The sequence below is a fragment of the Musca autumnalis genome, unplaced genomic scaffold (assembly GCF_047663935.1).
Source record: "Musca autumnalis isolate F117 unplaced genomic scaffold, ASM4766393v1 scaffold_1, whole genome shotgun sequence".
NCBI lineage: Eukaryota > Metazoa > Arthropoda > Insecta > Diptera > Muscidae > Musca > Musca autumnalis.
The window spans coordinates 142,958,621-142,978,492 of record NW_027411644.1 but is presented as its reverse complement, the minus strand read 5'-3'; the positions used below and the strand labels follow the sequence as shown (position 1 = coordinate 142,978,492).

Sequence of the window (19,872 nt, the reverse complement as noted above, 5' to 3'; positions counted from 1 at the left end):
CCATTATTATGGAGATCCAGATCAAGAAAATTTGGCTTGGAAACTCTGGATTCCAGAGAATCTTCACAAATCTGTTATGTGTAGAGCTCATGATTCGCCAACATCGTCACATGGAGTAATATTAAAAACATTAGAAATTCTTAGAAGAAATTTCTATTGGCCTGGTATGGTTCGGGATGTTCGACATTATGTAAAGTCTTGTGAAGTGTGTAAGGCTGCGAAATCTCCCAATTTCTTAATGAAGCCTCCTATGGGAAAACAGATTACCACTACTAGACCATTTCAGAGACTTGCATCGATATTCTGGGACCATATCCGCGAAGTAAGTCAGGATATATAGGACTTCTAATTGTTTTTGATCACGCCAGTGACTATGGCATTGAGGCGGTATTGGTTCAGATGGACAGTGATAACAACGAACGTCCTATTGCATTCATGAATAGAAAACTGAATTCGGCACAGCGCAACTACAGCGTTACCGAGCGCTAATGCTTGGCTGCGCTAGAAGCCATAAAACGCTTTAGATGCTATTTGGAAATGCTGGAGTTCGAAGTTATCACTAACCATTCTAGACATTCATGAGACAGCCAAATTTGTGTGCCAGACTAGCTAGATGGGTTTTCCAACTGCAGTCATATCGTTTCACTGTGAGTCACAGAAAAGGTAAGGACAATGTTGTACCGGACGCTCTTTCGCGGATTCCGGAAGCATCCGTAGATACTATAGATATCGCCGAACCCAGATTATGAGGAACTTAAGAGAAAGGTGAATGAAAGCGTTGAAAAATATCCTGACATGAAGATAGTTAATGGTTATGTATACATCCGAACGAACCATTATTATGGAGATCCAGATCAAGAAAATTTGGCTTGGAAACTCTGGATTCCAGAGAATCTTCACAAATCTGTTATGTGTAGAGCTCATGATTCGCCAACATCGTCACATGGAGTAATATTAAAAACATTAGAAATTCTTAGAAGAAATTTCTATTGGCCTGGTATGGTTCGGGATGTTCGACATTATGTAAAGTCTTGTGAAGTGTGTAAGGCTGCGAAATCTCCCAATTTCTTAATGAAGCCTCCTATGGGAAAACAGATTACCACTACTAGACCATTTCAGAGACTTGCATCGATATTCTGGGACCATATCCGCGAAGTAAGTCAGGATATATAGGACTTCTAATTGTTTTTGATCACCTGACCAAGTACCACTAGATGTGCCCACAGCGTAAGTTTACTTCTTCTATTATCCAAGAATTCCTGGAAAAGAATATCTTTCACTTGTACGAAGTTCCACAGACAATTGTAAGTGATAATGGAACTCAGTTCAAGACTCATGACTTTAATGCTTTTCTTACGTCTAATAGGATCGAACATTCTTATACTGCATATTATTCGCCACAATCCAATGCATCAGAGCTTGTAAACAGATCTCTGATTGCAGGAATTCGTGCGTATGTCAAATGAGATCATCAGCTTTGGGACAAACACTACTGGAAAACTTGGAACTACTAGAAGAACCTATTGCCAAACTTGCCAGAGAAGACTCTCTACAGATTTTAAGAACAGACATCGTGAAACACATTAAAGGGGCATATGAGAAAAACCGAGATCAATATAACCTGCGCACTAGGTTGATTAATTTTACAGTTGGACAGGAAGTTTTTAGAAGAAATTTTGCACAAAGTAATTTTGAGAAGAAGTTTAACCCGAAATTAGCGCCTGTTTTCCTAAAGCCGAAAGTTCGACAAAAACTAGGTAGCCATTTCTATATCTTAGAAGATATGGATGGTAAACTAATTGGTACATTTCATGGCAAGGATATAAGGCCATGAAAGTTCCTTTTCTCATAAGTCTGTTTCTCAAGGAGACAGAATTATGTGGTTTTGTGGTGAACTTTCACACTATCAAAAGTCATTTGGAGTTCTTTTATTATTATTTTTTTGTTTGTTTTGAAATCAATACCAAAATTCTAATACATATTTTGTTACGGTCACTTTGCTCATCGATTATTATGTTATGTCATGTTATCGAATCGATAATGCTCATTATCGCTCAATATGGTAACATCAGTTTTTTGTTCGAATTTTTCACTATTCTTTGTGCCCTCATAAAATGGCTCTTGCAGAAGGTATCTCAGAGACGCTGTCCTCAATTTCTGTCTTTTCTAAAAATTTGATCCAAAAAAAACTTAATCTCTAAAAGTTGAGGTTATTTCAAAATCCCCGTATTTCGTCAATTAGAAAAACTCAATGACATTTGTTTCAAATTAGTGGAAAATATCAAGAGGTAATATTTCTCTATTAAATACCGGAAAAAGTGTTAATTTGTGCAAAAATTTGGAGAATTTCCACGCTCCAAGCCACGGAGCTGTACAATTATAAATGCGATATTTCGTTTTATTACTTGTCAAGTACAATCACCGATTATAGAAGACCTAAATCGAGACAGCACCAAAATCTATCCCAATCACCTGCATTCTTTGTACTTCCACAAGCGACATTGTTTGCTTTGCATGTAAATCGAGCCAACATTTTTTATTATCTTTATTGATTATTTTTAAAGATTACATTGATATTCTTATGTAGCTAATCCCACGAAGCCCGTATGAGGCTTGTCTGTACGGAGAGCTCCTGCCCAACGAATGACAAAAAATTGGAAGCCAATATATCAAACTATTAAAGTGCGTGGTAAATTTCTAACCTACGTTCGGTGACGTCGTTGTAAGCTCTTCACACGACAATAATGTGACCAGTAGCTGTACATTAGAGGGGGTATAAAACATTAAATTTCAAATCTGACAATATTGTATTTTATAATACTATAAATTTTAAAAATGTTATCGAAATTAAAATTTCCCACTATTTCACAATTCTAGTTAAAATAATGAAAAAAATTGAACACTGTGTATATAAGCAAAAAGAGTTCTTAAGTGTTATACTATATAAACTGTTAGAGAAAAGAATCAATTTGTTCTCTTGTACGTAAACCAGCAAACTCTTTATTAATAATTACACTTTTTTTACATTGTAATTTGAATCAAACAACAACACTTTCACTTATAGCATACACTGAGTTTTATTTCTTCTCCTTCTTACATATAACTTAACACATAAGAATCGCTTAATTATGGATTATGTTTCTGTACTTTGATGCTAAAAACTAGTTTCAATAGGCGCGTGCTTCTGATCGGTTACGACAAGGTGGGGAATAAACGGTTTTTTTTTCACAAAAATTAAATAAAAAGAAACAAGTGTAACTAAAATGTGGAGATGAAGGAATTCAATGTAGGTCAAAGTGTTATTGATTGTTTATTAATTTTCAAAAATTATAAAAACGCAAAAGAACCCCAAATTAGTCATTAAATAAGTCATAATTAGTATAAAAATAATCTAAGAGAATGTGTGAAAAATAACGAGAAAATCAAACTAATAACTACAATAGTGATCACAGTTCCTATGCTTTAATTAATTCCTAAACAGCAAAACCTATATTCCTGAATATTACATACGTCATCCTGCGTCAATTGGGAGGCCTCATCAATTTATCGCTGAAAGATGTTGTGGTAAGTCATTCCATTATTTAGGTAATTTTTGTTTATTAGATCAGTTGAAGAAGCAAAGAAGAATATAAATTTACATTCTCTTATGATATCTATTTTCTAAACGTTTTTAGTTTTTTCGTTTTCATGTAAGAATATAAATTTATATTCTCTTATGACATTCATTTTCTAAACATTGTTAGATTTTTTCATATTTCTCATACATTCCACTTTTCATTCATGAGATTGAACAATATTTTTGATTCACCAATGCGCATTTATGGCAATATTTATCAATTTCGTATACACGGTTTATCCTATGGTAATTTATATTTAGAGATTCTTCCATAAATTAAAAAGAAAACAAAAATTTATTAAAAATATATCTTTGCACGTTAAGTAATTATAAGATGAAAATTACTTGAATAAACTTGTTGAATCTTTATACTATGGATTGCTATGTGTTCTTACATATGAGTCTTCCTATAGAGATGATGACGAAATAGATACTTTAAACGGTGTATGATCTGGGATTCTATTAATATCTACAAGCCCATATAGAACCGAAGGTAGGGTGGGTAGAGAGGCTCAGCACTTTACTTAACATCTGCGAGTTGCTAATAAAATTGATACCTTTTTGTTTACTTCAACCTAATTAGTTACAAGATTTAGGGGCAATCTATATTCTTTTGATCTTTGTAACATCGATCCATACCTCGTTTGTTTCTATAAAAAAAATCGGGAGTTTAAAATATTATCGTAGCGTTTAGACTGACAAATATTAATGAAGGACGCGAACCCCGCTGCCGACTGCTATTGCTAGCAATTTTATAACTCCCAAAGTCCTACCACTAATATTTGATTCACTTTGAAACCTCGAATTCGAGCGAAATAGACACTTCCTTGGAAGTGATTTCAAACACTAACGGTGTTCGTTACAATTTCATATAGATTAACATAAAAATACATTTTTAAAATATGTCTTAAGTCTTAAAGAAATTATGTAGTGTTGTTTGTTTTTGTGCGTGTATTCTTTTTTTGAGTAGACTAGTGTGTATTCGATGGACCTGCATTACATCTGCCTCGGAGATTTCTGGAATATTGTTTTTAAGAAATTGCAATAGAACACTGCATCCTTCTATTGCTGGAGCAAATGAGGGCGTTTCTGGTTATATTGGATTGTCTTCGTCTGATTCTTCGAAATCCCCTTCAGTCTCGTTTTCGTTACTTTGGTTAGCCATTTGTATTATGTCGGCATCAGATACAATAGCACAGGATGTTTGTTGTTCCGCTGACAGATTTTCAGTCTCTATATATTCGCGTAAGTCTTCTACAAACAGAGTGGCTGATTCATAATCAGCACATTCTTTTTCGCCTATTGCTTTCAGCCTGCGAATTCCATGTCGTTTTTTGAACGTTTCTAGCCAACCACTTGTGTACTTGCATTCCGAATTTATGTTTAGGTTTTCATGAAAATATTTTGCCTTTTCAGTAATCATTTCGCCGGAAATTCATAATCGAATTTTATGCCAGGCCATAAAATCCTCAAATTTGTGTCAACTCAACTGAAATCGGAGTTTCCTTGAATCTTTCTTGCAGAAATCATTCGTATGTTGCGAAATCAACTTTTGGATTTTCAGATTTTCTTAGCATATGTCTTTTTCTCAAGCCATCCATGGGTACACTTCTAGAGCAAATGATAAAATTGTTTCCTACTTTTTTATTAAATCACGGACCGTTTGTTTTCCAACACCATATTTTTCTGAAAGCACGCCAGTCGAAATGTTTTTGCTGTGGTCTTTAATCAGTTCTAATTTTTCTTGAATTGAAAGAACTTTGCGTGCTTTTTTTGTCTTTTTTGTTGAACAAGCCATTTTGGAACAAACACACTTACGCATCAACTTTCAATCACAGACTGAATGTAATTTGATATTCAAAAGAAAAAGGGGAATCCCAGCATTTCACATTAAACAAACACGTTTGTTTAAATTGGTACTCACCCCTTTTCTCTCTCTCGGTGAGCGTAAAATACCCTAAAATGTACACTCACTGAGAACAAAAAGTGAACTTTGCATAGCGCTAACTTAAACTCAAAATAACAAGGGGATTCCCAGAATTATATAAACTAATTTTAAGCACGGATAATAGAGGTAAGCACGGGTAATAGAGGTAGCATTATTGAGGCACGAATAATAGAGGTAAACCACGGTTTAATAGAGGCCCGGATAAAAGAGGTTCAACTGTATTTTAAATAGGTGTAAAATGTGTAGTCTATAAGCTCATCATTTCATTACCATGCATACCAAAGTTAGAAATTATCAACATCATCGTTAAGGCAAAATAATTTTTTTTTCAAATTTTTTTTGCATTGATGGATACCAGCATCATTGGTTGAGTGCATTTGTTATCTCTTCTTCTTTACTTTTGTGACTTTTCGGTAATAATCATTAGTTGAACGGCATAATTAAGATATAACCAAAATCAAAACACAGCCGTGGATGTTGATCAAAAGTGGAAAGGAATGAAAACAATAACAAAGTGAAGTAATTTTGCTCAACTATTCTAGAGCTTACGTCGCGTATGGCGTCGATTGTCATAATCCTGTAAGTAGCATTTAATTTGTAGATATGATTAGTATGTTGAGAGATGATTATTGGTCTTAAATACTGATTATCTATGCTGTCGCTAAAATCCGAAACATGTATATCCAGATAAAGGTAGATAATTTTGTTTGATTAACTAACAACATAATTAGATCATAACCAGGTACAAACAAAAGCACAATGGTAATTTATCGAATTTTAACGCTGCAATAAATAACGAATCGCATGCTTGGATAGAAGCTTCTTTCAATCTTTAACACGACTGATTTAAATAAAGGTCACACTAAAATTTTTTTTAGAAGATTTGAAGTTTCCTTCTACCATATGAGTTAAATTCCGAACGTTCAATGTTAGTAACCTCCGGTTTTATGCTACACCTTAAAAACCCCTATTTTTTCGTTACATTAATAAGTTTGTAATTCCCTCTTGCAATTATAGTTGATGTCCTATTATATTGTTTAGATCATATTCTGTTTAAAATTCAGAGATATCTATGTATATATTATTTTCTTTTGAAATGTTTATTATATGTTCAATAAGATATGAATACACTGCAGCCCGGTTATCTACCTCTCTGCTTAACTGCCTTTCCCGTTTTATTGCCTCAGAACATAAATCCCCAACGTTTTTTCATATAAATAGGTTTAAACCCTCCCGGTTAACTACTCTTCTATAAGTACCCAATTCGGATATTTGCCCGTCAAATATTTTCCCTAAACGGAACATTTAATAATATTTTTATCGGTTTATTATCCGCACTGTTGTATTTCTGAGATAATCAAGTTCGATGACAACCTGAATTGTGATGAAGATGTCCATCGTTATGTTATGGTGCTACGCTCACTGTTGACGACTAAATTTCTTATTGATTAAATAATATAACTTGTATATTTTTAGACTTAAAATGAACTATTCTACTATACACTGTTTTGTTTTTTGACAATTATGTTCTAGTTTTTGTCGTTATTGGTAAGGTTGAGATCAGACTTTTGTAACTACTCACATGATGTAGCTATCTGGGATGTTTGTAACTACCTTTCCCGCATAACTGCCTCAATTTTTTGGAATTTTATGAGAGGTAGTTAACCGGGGCGTAGTGAATATGTGTACAAAATGTATCCCCTGATAGCCACGGAACTTATACAAACCTATTAATAGATAGTGTGAGACATACAAATTTGGATATTTTGAAGTATTGTGCTGGGCTGGGTGGGACTTGTCAGTATGACACAAGTCGCCAAATTTGATGGTTATGTTAATCGAGTTATATGAAGCACTGACATATTTTGTGTTCAAGACCTATAAATTTAGTAAGTGGCACTAGAAACCCCTCCTAAATTTAAAAATCTTAAACGATCGCGGTATTCTACTTCCAAATCATCAATTAATGATGGAGGTCACAATTACTATTTTATTGTATACCAATAGGTAAAAAAAATTATATCCAACTCGATTCCGCCATTTCAGAAGATTTCAATTTTGAACATCATGAACATCATTTCTATATATATGTAGATTAGAGTGGGGCGATTTGAACACTATCACGGGCGTCTGAAGTTTCTGATTCTTGGGATTGTACTGAGCAAAAAAGTCCACTAGACCATATGTCTACGGTGAAAATCGAGCCCCCGGATTTTGACTTGAAGTTTCTTTTCAAGGTTTTTTGGATATTTTGGTATGTATGTAACAGCCAAACCACTGAGATTTTCGATCCAACACAAAGACAAAAATTGTAGCCAAGACAATAATTAAGAACTCTCTAGTACATCGCAAAAGCATTGGAACGCTCCTTCAGGCAGTTATGGCCCCGAGAAAGTGCACATTTTTCGGAAAATGTCGATAAATTACACTGTGCTACAAAATTTGACTCACAGTCAGTGGGTGGAAATTTCCTTTTGGAGATGAAACCCCTTGGTGAGTGTACTAAGAACGCAAAAGGAAATTTTCAGGATGGGTCAAGTTTCTGAGATATGGTTTGGCCAAAATATCCTTGAAAACAATTTCAAGTCAAAATACGGGGGCTCGATTTTCACCGTAGACATATGGTCTAGCGGACTTTTTTGCTCAGTACAATCCCAAGAATCAGAAACTCCCGGCGCCCACTATCACTTTTTTCCTTCCATACAAATCGCCCCGGCCTAATGTAGATATATACCTGAACCGATCAGAACCAAATTTTTCGGACGTGATTCTAAATTATAAAGCGATCAGATGTAAATTGTGACCATTGTGCGGCTTAAATATAAATTCAGATAAAATCGGATGAAACATATATACGAAAGCTATATCTATATCTGAATTTGCACATCATAAACATCGGAACGAAATTTGAAAGGTCCAGCTGCTTCCAGTGACTTGTTGCCTCAAACACCTGTCATTGGGCCCATAGTGCAAAATAAAAATATTTCGCTTTGCGTTGTTTTCGAAGTTGCGTCGTTATCCAATTAGAAAGAAATCTGTGCGTCGTTCGATTGTCGATGGTGCGTTGTTTTGGTTTCGCAGAGTATTTTTTTTTTTTTGTTTTATTTATTTATTTACTTTTTATTTTTAAAATAAGCCCAGCTTAATCACAGATTTGGATGCATTATTATCACAGAAAGGGATGCATTATGGACTATTGCGATATCTCTGGTGATATTTTCTACTTTCCTTGCCAGGTTTTGCTTTCGATATACCTCTTACTGAAGAGAGATATTCGCGCAGAGAAAAAATATGATTCACTGCGCCATATTTAAAAGAAAAATATATATTATTATAGATATATGGTAACCTCTATCATATTCTAATAATACAATTATTGAAATATTTTATAATGTTGTGGTAGCATGAGAAATATGTTGTGGTTGCCTCTAATAGGTAGTATTTTTTGGAATTATACTGTACCTTTATGATTAATTGTTCATTAAAAGATTTTTCAATATATTGTAAAATAAAGTTTTATTTATTTAAGAACAATTTGGATATAATAGAATAAAGAAGTATAATATAGAATACACTTATACTTTATAACAATAAAACACCATTCAGTTCTCTTTGTTGTCTCTTCGTTTGAATCACTACAAGTGTACGGTACATTTGCCGTTGGAGTACATCTTTTCCTATGAATTCACTTATGAATTTTACAAGAGAGCGCGCAGCTAGGATGCACTCCATTTCGCTTCCACAGCACACAGCTAGGATGCACTCCATTTTCGATCCAAACCACAACTTAAGATGCAGTGCTTTGGATTGAATTTATATGCATCCTCGGATTGCATTTTTAATCAGTCTAAAGATGCAATTAAAATTCAAGCCATTGCGAAATATCCCAAAATAAATAAAAAGCATTTATTGTTTGTGTAAAACAAGAACACAAAGAAATTTATTATACATATAAACACAAATTAAAAAAAGTTTCCATTAAATTCAATCACATTTGAGCTTACTTCCTCCGTTTTCGATTTAATCTAAATGGGATCTCTACAGCAACTGCTTATAAAATGTATCGAACGGACTGCATTTTTTCATAACTCTTTTGGACTACATCGAAAGATGTTGTGAAATCATAACTCCAATTGCACAACTTCCAAAATTTTTTGCTTGGTTTGTTTGTTATTTCTATCACTTGCATACGATTTCTATTTATTATTAAATGTGGGGTCATTGACAAAACGAAATAATGCGCAAAATTTGCACGAAATATTCGGAGATTCTTTTTATTTAAGAAGTGTTTGTTACTTAAAAAATGAAACACAACTCAGACACTGATATCTTTTTGTGACTTTTTGATTTTTCTTTCTAAACATTTTAATATCTTCATTCATAAATGAATTGTAGTCATTAATACCGTCAAAAACACTCGAACAATTTCATTCTTTGTTTGGAATGCTGTTTTTACTAATTTTATACCATTCAGCGGCAGAACAACTAATGAGAGAACATTTGCTTTTTGGCAGTGAACAGCTGTTGTGGTGCATCGGCAAATTTCCTATTTTTTGACACTTCATATGTCAAGTTAAGCAGATTGTGGTTGGATTGACCATCAGATAATTATGAAAATGTTACCATATATCGATATTTTGTGATTTGTTGTTGTTTTATATGGTGAACAGAATCAAAATTTGAAAAAATATGTGCGCCACAAAAATTATTTGGTGCCAGACAAAATAAAATTTTGCCCACCACCAGTTAAAACAATATTTTTTCTCTGCGTGCGCTTTGAAATAAAACGTTGGCCTCTTCTCCAAATAAGTTTTTTTTTTCAAATTCCAACCCCTGAATAATATGCGACCATTACCAAAATAAATAGGCTTTTTCCTCTGTGGGACCCCAATAACACCCAAAATTTCGTGACGATCCAATCAAAGTTGCGACGTGTAGCGTGATTACATTTTTTGCCCATACCTTTAACTCTAGACGCGCCGCTTTTAAAGGCTTAGCGTTATCTAGGCTTATAGTAGTTTGCTCCCTGACGTGCTTTGCCAAGGCATGTTGACAGTGATTGGCTTTGTGTTAGCTTTAAACCAGTTCAGACACTATGCTATCGCTCGGATTTTGGCCTGGAGGATCGTATTATGATCCGGCAGCCGAAGGGAGATCCTCGTTTCTTGGTCTTCAATATAGAGACCCAGACCCGTTCTCCCCTCTAGGACAGCCCCATCTGTAAACCCACAGCTTCCAGTTGGCATCTGTTCTAGGGTTCCATCGATCCACAAGTCTCTGTCCGGTATTAAAACTCCACACAAGGCGGCTTCACTTGTTTCAGGTATACAGTCCGACTCAATATGATCTATTGACTCACCCGTTGTAACCCGAAATACGCTTTGGTGGTATGTTTGGTGGTCTCTTTGGATCCACTCGCTCATCGACTTAAGTCTTATGGCTGCGAAGGCAGCTTCATACCTTACCAGAATTTCTATTGGGTGGACAACAAAATTGTCTCTAAAGCACTGGTTGGTGTAGTCCTCATAGCGCCACTAATACTTAAGCAGCACGTACGTTGGACTTTTTGCATTACTTTCACGTTGCATTTCTTGTCCATAGCTGTCCACCATACCACAGAAGCATAAGTTAGATTGATTAAAATTTTTGATCGTTTCATTTTGTCGATATATACAAAAGGGGAGTCTAAGATGAATGTTCCACTCTTTCCACATTAAGGTGTACGGTATTAAGAAAACGATTCAACTTGAATACTTACATACAAATAAAAAGTTTAAATCTCTATTATACAAGAATAAAATAAAAAATTTCTTTGATAAATGTAGCACAAAAGAATTTTAACCGGAGTCGGAGTCGAGCTTTTTTACGACTCGGACTCCGACTCCGCAACCCTGATTTGGACCCGTTGATTTTGAAATTACTGATTGAGTTTTTGAAATTTTAAAATTTTTCCATTATCTACATTTGTATAGGAAAGCAAGATATGTTGTAATAGGAAGGCTGGGTTATTTGACATTTTCTCTCCTTGTGAAAACTGATTTAAATCTTATTAGTCCATATTTATTGCTGTGACGGAATATCTGGAGAGTCTCAATAACACAATAATCTGCAAAAAACGACAATTAACGAACAAAAAAACTTAATTTAGAACGCTTTTTGATGATTGTCCAAATTTTATTGACAATTTTCGTCAAAAAACACTTGCATACCTAGCATTTTTTTGCATATATTTTGCATATTTTTGATATGACCCCAAATATCGAAAAATTGACCCTCAAAACGCCTAGATCCAAAATTTGAGTCCAATAGGACAATAAATAAAAAACATGCTAAAATCCGATGTCTATTAATAACCTATATATTCAAAATATAATCAGAAGATACATAATTATGATCACTTTTCAAACACATGTATGATTTTATTTTGACAAAGCATTTTTCAATCTTCAGTTGATCAGATATGACAATAAATAGCGAGTAATATTTTAAACGTCACACAGTGCGAAATATGGGCACTTTAGTGGAACTTTACTCATAACTTTTAATGTGAACAACGTAGGTTACTAAAATTTTCCAAAAATGTTTCTTGTACATAGTTGAGGATCGTATGTGGATAAATATGGGCCACATAAACCTGCGGTTTCCTATAGCCCCCACATAACGGCGGTGACCGTTTTTACGTATTAGGTTAATTTTTCAACCGATTTTGCTGCAAATTGGTATAGTGGGGTTTCAGTGGATGAAGAACATATGTACAAAATATTGTCAATATCTGTTCACGTATAGCCCTTATTGAACGGCACCGGCCAATATAACATATTTTATAGATTCCAAGCACATTTAACAATCTATTTGGTTGCATTTTGGTATTTTATGTTCTCCGTAGGTAGAAAACCGTTTTGAGAAATATTAGCAACATATTTTCTCGTTTTGCTATAGCCCCAATATGGGGGGGCACCCCATTTGGGATATTTAAATGGTGTTAGGTAACTATTGCCAACCGAGTTTGGTTTACTTTAAAATTTGTCTTCATGGAATAGAAAATATTCTAAAAAACAATTCAGAGCATAGATCCTTGCTTTGGCCCCTCCCCCAAGCATCCAGATACGTTAGCAAATGAAAAAATAATGTTTTTGAGATTTTTTATTTTTAGTATAGTATATATGTATATATATTGATATAACAAAAATGTTACAAATTGAACGCTTCGACCGAGGACATGTTTATCTTATTACACGGTTCTGCAAAAGAGTATATCACCTAAAAGCATCTGGTGCAACTATGCTTTGTTTTAGGTACTTAACGATGTCCTGAGAAAACTGCTCAACTTTGACCATTTTTTCTATAAAATGTGAATGAAATTCGTAAGAATAGTCATAAAACTATTAAAAGCAACATTTCTTAGTATTGGTGAACCCATTTTGGGATAAACGAAACCAACACTGACGTCTAATGCAGGTTCTTCTATCAAATTCTCAAAAATATAAATATACCAATGACTTTCTGAAAAAGTCTCATATCTCGCAAACTTCTGCGAACCTGCAGCTAATTTTTGATTTGGCTATAGAAAACTATCCTACATCTCAGAAAATGTGCGATTTATTCTGCAATTCACCACAATACATTAAAAAACCTCTAAAACTTATAAAAAAATAATTTAATAGACTTTTAAAAAAGCACATTTTTGGGAACGAATAGCAACCGAACTAAATTAGATATTACAAATCTATAAACGCCAAATAATCAAAAAATATAACAACAACAAAAACTATAGTCAACTAACGTACAATTTGTTACTTAAGCAAAGCTAGAAGCAATTTTTAAGAAAAGTGCATTTCTAGTTGTTTCGCGCACGGGGTAAATCGCAAAACTGAATATGAGGCATTAGTCATGGGATACTTAGCAATAGAATTCAACAAGAATCTCATTAGTTTTATGTACTTTAATTTTTGAGTAAAGTTCCACTAAAGTTCCCGTATTTCGCACTGTGCGCCCCAATGACTTATGTTCGATTGCTATATATTTTGTTATGGTATTTTAAATTGAACTCTTTTAAATCATCAGAAGGAGCCACTTTCGAGTCCCTTTTTTGTGTCGGCCGGAAAAATTGTAACGTTTTTATAGTTTTTTGGGGGAGGTACCCATAGGAGTGAACCGATATGACCTTTCTTCCAACTTAAAATAAGTTTGGGAAAAATATCACGAATCGGTTTATCCGTTCGAGGGTTATCGTGCACACCAGCCAGACAGACAGACGCCCTGTCCGACTCCAAATTATCTGAAACGCATTTAGTCCAAACATACTTGGGTTCTAAAACCTTTATATCGATGAGATACATTTTTGGTCGTAGCAAAGTGTACATTCCCTTGTTAGCCAAAAGGCCGAGGGTATAAAAACGAATGTCAGTTGCTACAAGGAAATTTTGCGTTGAGAAAAAGTGTTTAAGAAACATTTGACCAATATGTAGTGAAAGAAAACTCTCATACTACAATACTACATCAAATTTCTTCTTTGAAAAAGTAGCGTTTTCTTAACCCTGGAACCGATTTCCGAACTTTACATTGTTTTACATTGAAAATCATAATTCACTTGCGTCGTTCACTTTGAGTCGCGTTGTTTCGGAACATATTAACGACGCAAAGCGATGACTTGGTGTACTATTCGCTGCCAGGCTCGAAGTTGTCTGATGATTCCGAATATAAATGGGGATTTTCTGATACTAACTCAGCACTCAAATGAAGTTAGTAGATAACAATTTAATAGCATCTCAAGATAGCTTATTATTTCTTTTTGGAGAATCGGAACATATAATTTCAAGACCCTTAACCGGAACTTTTGGACTTTTCGCGAAATGATGAAGAGCACTAGTATTGCCCATGATAAAAATTGCAGATCTGAGGGGTGTCCTAAACAATTTAATGGTGATAAAATGAAACATGTACGAAAAAATTAAGACCCATTTCTACGCCACATTTATTTTCGCCCGATTTGAGGTATTTGGAGCACCAATCACGCTATATGTGTCCAATTTTAGGGTAATTTGGAATATGTGATGGATTCGGACTAGAAATAAGTATGCCAAATTACATTGAAATCGGTTCAGATTTGGATATAGCTCTGATGTATATGTTCTGCCGATTTCATGCACACCGATTTGGATGAAAGTAGGAAAATATCGCAGAATTTGGACCAGAATAGAATTAAGTGTGCGAAATTATATTGAAATCGGTGCATATGGTTTTTTAGGCAGCACCCTAATGTGTTTAGTTTTGTTAGATTTTAAGATTGCCAAAGTTTGAGCACAATCGTTAACAAGTGCCACTGGGGAATTGAAGTTTGCATAGTAATTTGTATAGGGCCAAAGGTGCATTTTTGCCTAGTATTTTACAAACTGAAGATTTTGAGAACCTAGAGCACTTTGATATATACTCCTGAACTTCGCTAAATATACGATTTCCTGAGTTTTCTCATAAAGTTTATAGATTCCACAGCATTTCATTCTTTGGTTGTGTTTTTATTTTGATGGCTTGGAAGCTATAGGAGCACGTTTCTTGCATAAGCTGTAACATTTCTGATTGAGTAAATTTCCAAAAATTATATCAGACCTTATTTCGAGGCAATTCCATGTCTTCTTCATATAATTTGCGCTTGCAATGCTGAGGAATATACATATTAACAACTTCATGAGAAATCTGAGGAACTCGAACATTTAGCGAAGCTCAGGAGGATACATTATCCACAAGGAAAACTTCGACGCACTTTGGGTCTCAAAATATGCAGTTCCACTCTCTTTTTTGTGTTTTGTAAAGTACTAGACTGAAATATTTAAAGAACTCTGTGTGACCTTAAATAACGGCAAGTAATCCACAAATATGTTTCTATTTTTCTAAAAGATATCATAGACAACCAGAGAAAGAGTAAAATACAAACTCTGGATAAATTTCAAGCTTTTACGTTTAAAAATAGCGATCGTGTTTATGAAATTCTAAAAGACGTAACTCCATACTATAAGTTTCATAAAACACAAAAGGCGCAACTCACATTATTTGAAAATTAACAAGCAGTACTGATCTCTATAGTATTTGATTTTAGCAGCAATTATAATGCCAGAGGGAGGGTTTATTGCGCTGATTACGGAAATGTATAAGTTCTATGAGGGTGCGGATCCGGTTATTTGACCTGAAAGTCCAGATTCAAAAACCGGGTTAGACCCGTTTCTGCGGCTTATTTCTCTATATGTGTAATTCGACTCTTAGATGAAGATATCTAATGAATGATGATTCCTTTTTAAAAATCGTAAATAACATGTCTGTAGTTAATTTTTAAATCTACAACTTTTACTTTATGCCATTGTGGATAACTCTTACAGGATAAAATCCAAAAAACCTAACAAGCTTTCAAAACATGTCCCTTTACCCGAACAACTTTTTTCCACACATGGGATCGATGGGGACTTTTAGGAAATTACCCCTAATGGCAAACCCTCGCTCTCCACCAGCTTCAGTTTCAGCTTTGTGCGAATTGTTTACTATTTCCCCTTAAACGCATATCATGGCCAAAATCCAAGTTAGGCAAACATTAAATAAACCTCCCAAGAGCAACAAAAGAGATGAAAACAATATAACAGACATGTACATATGGCAAACAATTTGGTAAAGGGACAAAAGGAAGTGGTTATTCGGAAGGCAATGCAAGACAAATGGCAGCAAAAAAAGATGTACGTAACAAGTTTTATGAGACGGTGTGGTAAAAACGTATAAGTGCTCAAAATTCTCTTCGGTATAATACACAGATGTACTTTTTTCAGACAAATTGGTATAACAGAGATAATGGCTAGGGATTGGATAAACTCAAATGATTTTAAGACAGCTCAATTGATCAAAGACAACTACCACACTCTACCACAGACAATTTCCGGAGATTTTGAAGCAGTGGATCCTCCACAGATGTGCACACAGAGGCTAAAAGTTGGAAAAAGAAATTTCAACACCTGTCACTACTTTTATGACAACATTCCTCATGAGAATTTAAAATGTTACACATCACTTAATTTATATTCTCTGTATTTTATCGATAAATTGACTTAAATATTACAATAAATATAACATTCAAGATCTCGTCTAATACAATTAAAATTACATATATGTAATTAGAGCGGTAGTTGGAATAGACAGTTCACCTTAATGAGCTCCAATGTAATATCGCCGTAAAGGCTGGGAATTGAACCCAACACCTTCAGATATCTAGTTTAACGTTCGCCTAACCGCATAGGCCAATAAGTTAGCTGTAAATTGACTATAATTTTTCATTTAAACTAGTTTCTTTAAATGTATACGCCTTTTGGCATTTACGAAAAAACAGTACCAAAAGACGTAACTCACACAGCGTCTGAAATTCTGAATAACATTTAAATATTTTTCCAGAAATGTACTCTTTTAAATCTTAAAATATGAAGCTAAAATTTTGCGATATTTATAAACCCGTTTTCGAAAATGTTACGCAATTTGGTCTAGAAAAAATGTGGGTATTCTATAGTCGGCGGACATTGATACTTTCCTTTAGTTTTTTATTTTGACTCTCACATATTTTCCGATACATACAGAGTATCTGGTAATGATAAAATAAAATATTGTTACGAATGTAGCTGAAAAATTTAAATTAATTTAGATGAGTTTAAAAAATCATTTAAAAATTCAAATTGTAATTAAGCAGTTACTTTATTGGGTTTATAACAACAACCGCTGTATAGATTTTTCTCAAACCTTCAGGTTCTTACTTTAAATTTTATTGATGTACTTTTGTTTACGTTCCTTTTACTACAATCATGCAATTATCGCTTAGTGTCAGTTTTCCCCGTTTAGTTTGCTATATATAGTTTTTGTTGTGCTCTCTTCTATATTTGTTTTGATAGTTACGTAGTCTCAGTGTATGTTTCTGTCTCCACACGCACAAATCAACTAATTGAAAAAGCATGCACTCATACAATGACACCCCCCAATATATGCAATAGAAAATAGGGTGCCTATTGCTGGTTCAGTGACGTCATTGGTGCTCTTTCCATTCATCTTTTCGTTATATTGTTATATTGTTCGCTTAATGCGAGTTGAGTGTTTGTTGAAGGGTTGGATTGTTGGTATTCGAGATCTTACCAGAGCTAGGCTGGAAACATCGACGACGAGAGGGAATCTTGTAGATACACAAAAAAATTGTGAGGCAGTCAGTTAGTTGTAATTCAGAACGCGAAGTGAAAACGTCAGTTAGAGAAGAAGTAAAGGAAAGCTGTTTGCTTACTAGAGTTAAGCTGTGTGCTTAGTAAATTAAAGTCGTTTACGAATAGTTAAAGTCAATAAAGCATTGTAGAATCGTAATCTAAATGAATCCTAGTTGTATTTGATACAATTCGTATCGAGGAATAAAACAACATCTACACCGAGTTTAGTTAATTAAAGATTATTCATATATATCAAGAAAGTCAGCAAATTCGTCACTAGTTCGTTTAATGATAAATAATAATAAAATTAAACTGTTTGTAATTTCAGAAACTCACTTATGGATTATTTGTTGGATGGTACGGCCATTAAAGAAGCACTTGACCAAGGGAGGAACACAGATGCTAAGCCATGTGGAGATATATACATGAATTGTCCATTGAATTCCGAAACGGTGATGAAAATGTTAAAGAGAATCGTGCCAAACAAGACAAATTCTCACAAATCTGCTTCTACTTAAAACAGCAATCGGCTTTCCCGTTACTTGCGAGAGAGCAAAGATAGTTTCTTTCTCCACTCACACAATTTTACTCATTTTGTTGTTGCATGCCAAACCCTGACATAAAATCAAAATAAAAGAAGAAGAATGACACGAGCACATTTAAAAACAGCACTTGTTTAAATTTATGATTTAAATTATTATATTATAGTTTAAATAAATATATTTTGACATTTCCCATTTTAACAGACTATTATTTAAATTTGAGCAGTATCAAATAAATATGAACAAAACTAAATCTTGACTTTTAATTAATTAGTTTACTAAAGCAATCTCTATCCAGAATGCAAATGAAAATTTTATGAACTACTAACATATAAGCCGTAGTCACTGTTTTAATATTAGGTAAGTTGTATATCTTATGTAGTAAGTAAGTCTTACTGGCACAACTATCAGCCAAAATGGCATTAAACGCTGAAACGGAAAATTTACGATTTAACTATGCCTTGCCTTGGGAAGCCTTGCGTCAACGATATGAAAACAGACGAATTATTTATTACCAATCATCAGTTGAGCAAATTTTTCGATATTGATCAGGTTTCAAGTGATATATTGATCAGATGTCAAGTGATATTTTAATGAAATTTGAAATGTGTGACGGAATTCGGACTAGAAATAAGTTTTCCAAATTATACTGAAATCGGTTCGGATTTTGATATATATTTTAGCCCGATTTCATGTATTTGGTATTTAAAATCTGTGACGGAATTTGGTCTAGAAAAAACTTTGACAAATTATATTGAAATCAGTTCATACTTGGATATAGCTCGCATATATATGTATTTGGTGCACCAAACACACATCTTGTGTCCAATACAGTATTTGATGTCAATGGCAATTCAATGTCATGCCATCCGGATTCTGCAACCCCGCGACTTCTTTTGAAAGGCTGATGGAGCGGGTGTTAAAAGGCCTGAACTGGAAGTCTTGCCTAATTTATCATTGTCATGAGAACGTTCGACGAACACCTGAAGAACATAAAAGGTGTCCTCCAAGCACTGTCGTCGGGCATCGGGTTACAACCGAGGGCACATGGACGGATAACAAAAAAATCCAAGCCGTTGTAGTGGGCTGGTAATGTGTTTCCTGTTTGCTTATGTATATGTGGTGCTAATGTATTAACGTCATTGGTAGGTAATATTAATACAGATTCATCCTTAAGGTATGATTTGGTAAATTAGCAGTTAGTCTAATTAGATAACATTATGCAACACTGAAAATGCAACCAAATTCTAGTGTGCATTTTTTGAAAGTACATATTGAGACTACAAAAAAACATAGTAGGGTTTTGTCCTGTCAGATCCAGTTCGGATTTTATGGCCTCATCTAAACTGGGCTAAAACTATAGTTTTTTTCCATTTATCGGGCCTTTATCTCAGAAACGATATTTGGCAATACTGTAGGCCTAAACTAGTAGAACTTGTCTTTTGAACAGACCACATAAGAAAAACTCCATCGAGGGCATCAAAATCGATCAAATATAAAAAATTGTACATAATTGCTGAAATTCTGGTCAGTATCAGCTAAACTATTTGGAGT

General features: G+C 34.2%; 1 protein-coding gene across 3 annotated transcripts in view; it reads left to right on the top strand.

The window, feature by feature from the left end:
* Desi (DM4/DM12 domain-containing protein Desiccate) overlaps positions 1 to 18,571 on the top strand; it is a 148,691-nt gene extending 130,120 nt beyond the window's left edge. For all 3 annotated transcript variants that reach the window (XM_073956597.1, XM_073956605.1, XM_073956615.1), the window contains one exon: positions 18,105 to 18,571. In XM_073956597.1, coding sequence (XP_073812698.1) covers positions 18,105 to 18,294 — 190 coding nt within the window. In that variant the 3' untranslated portion in view covers positions 18,295 to 18,571. The remainder of the gene's footprint in view (positions 1 to 18,104) is intronic.
* Positions 18,572 to 19,872: the final 1,301 nt, after the last annotated feature.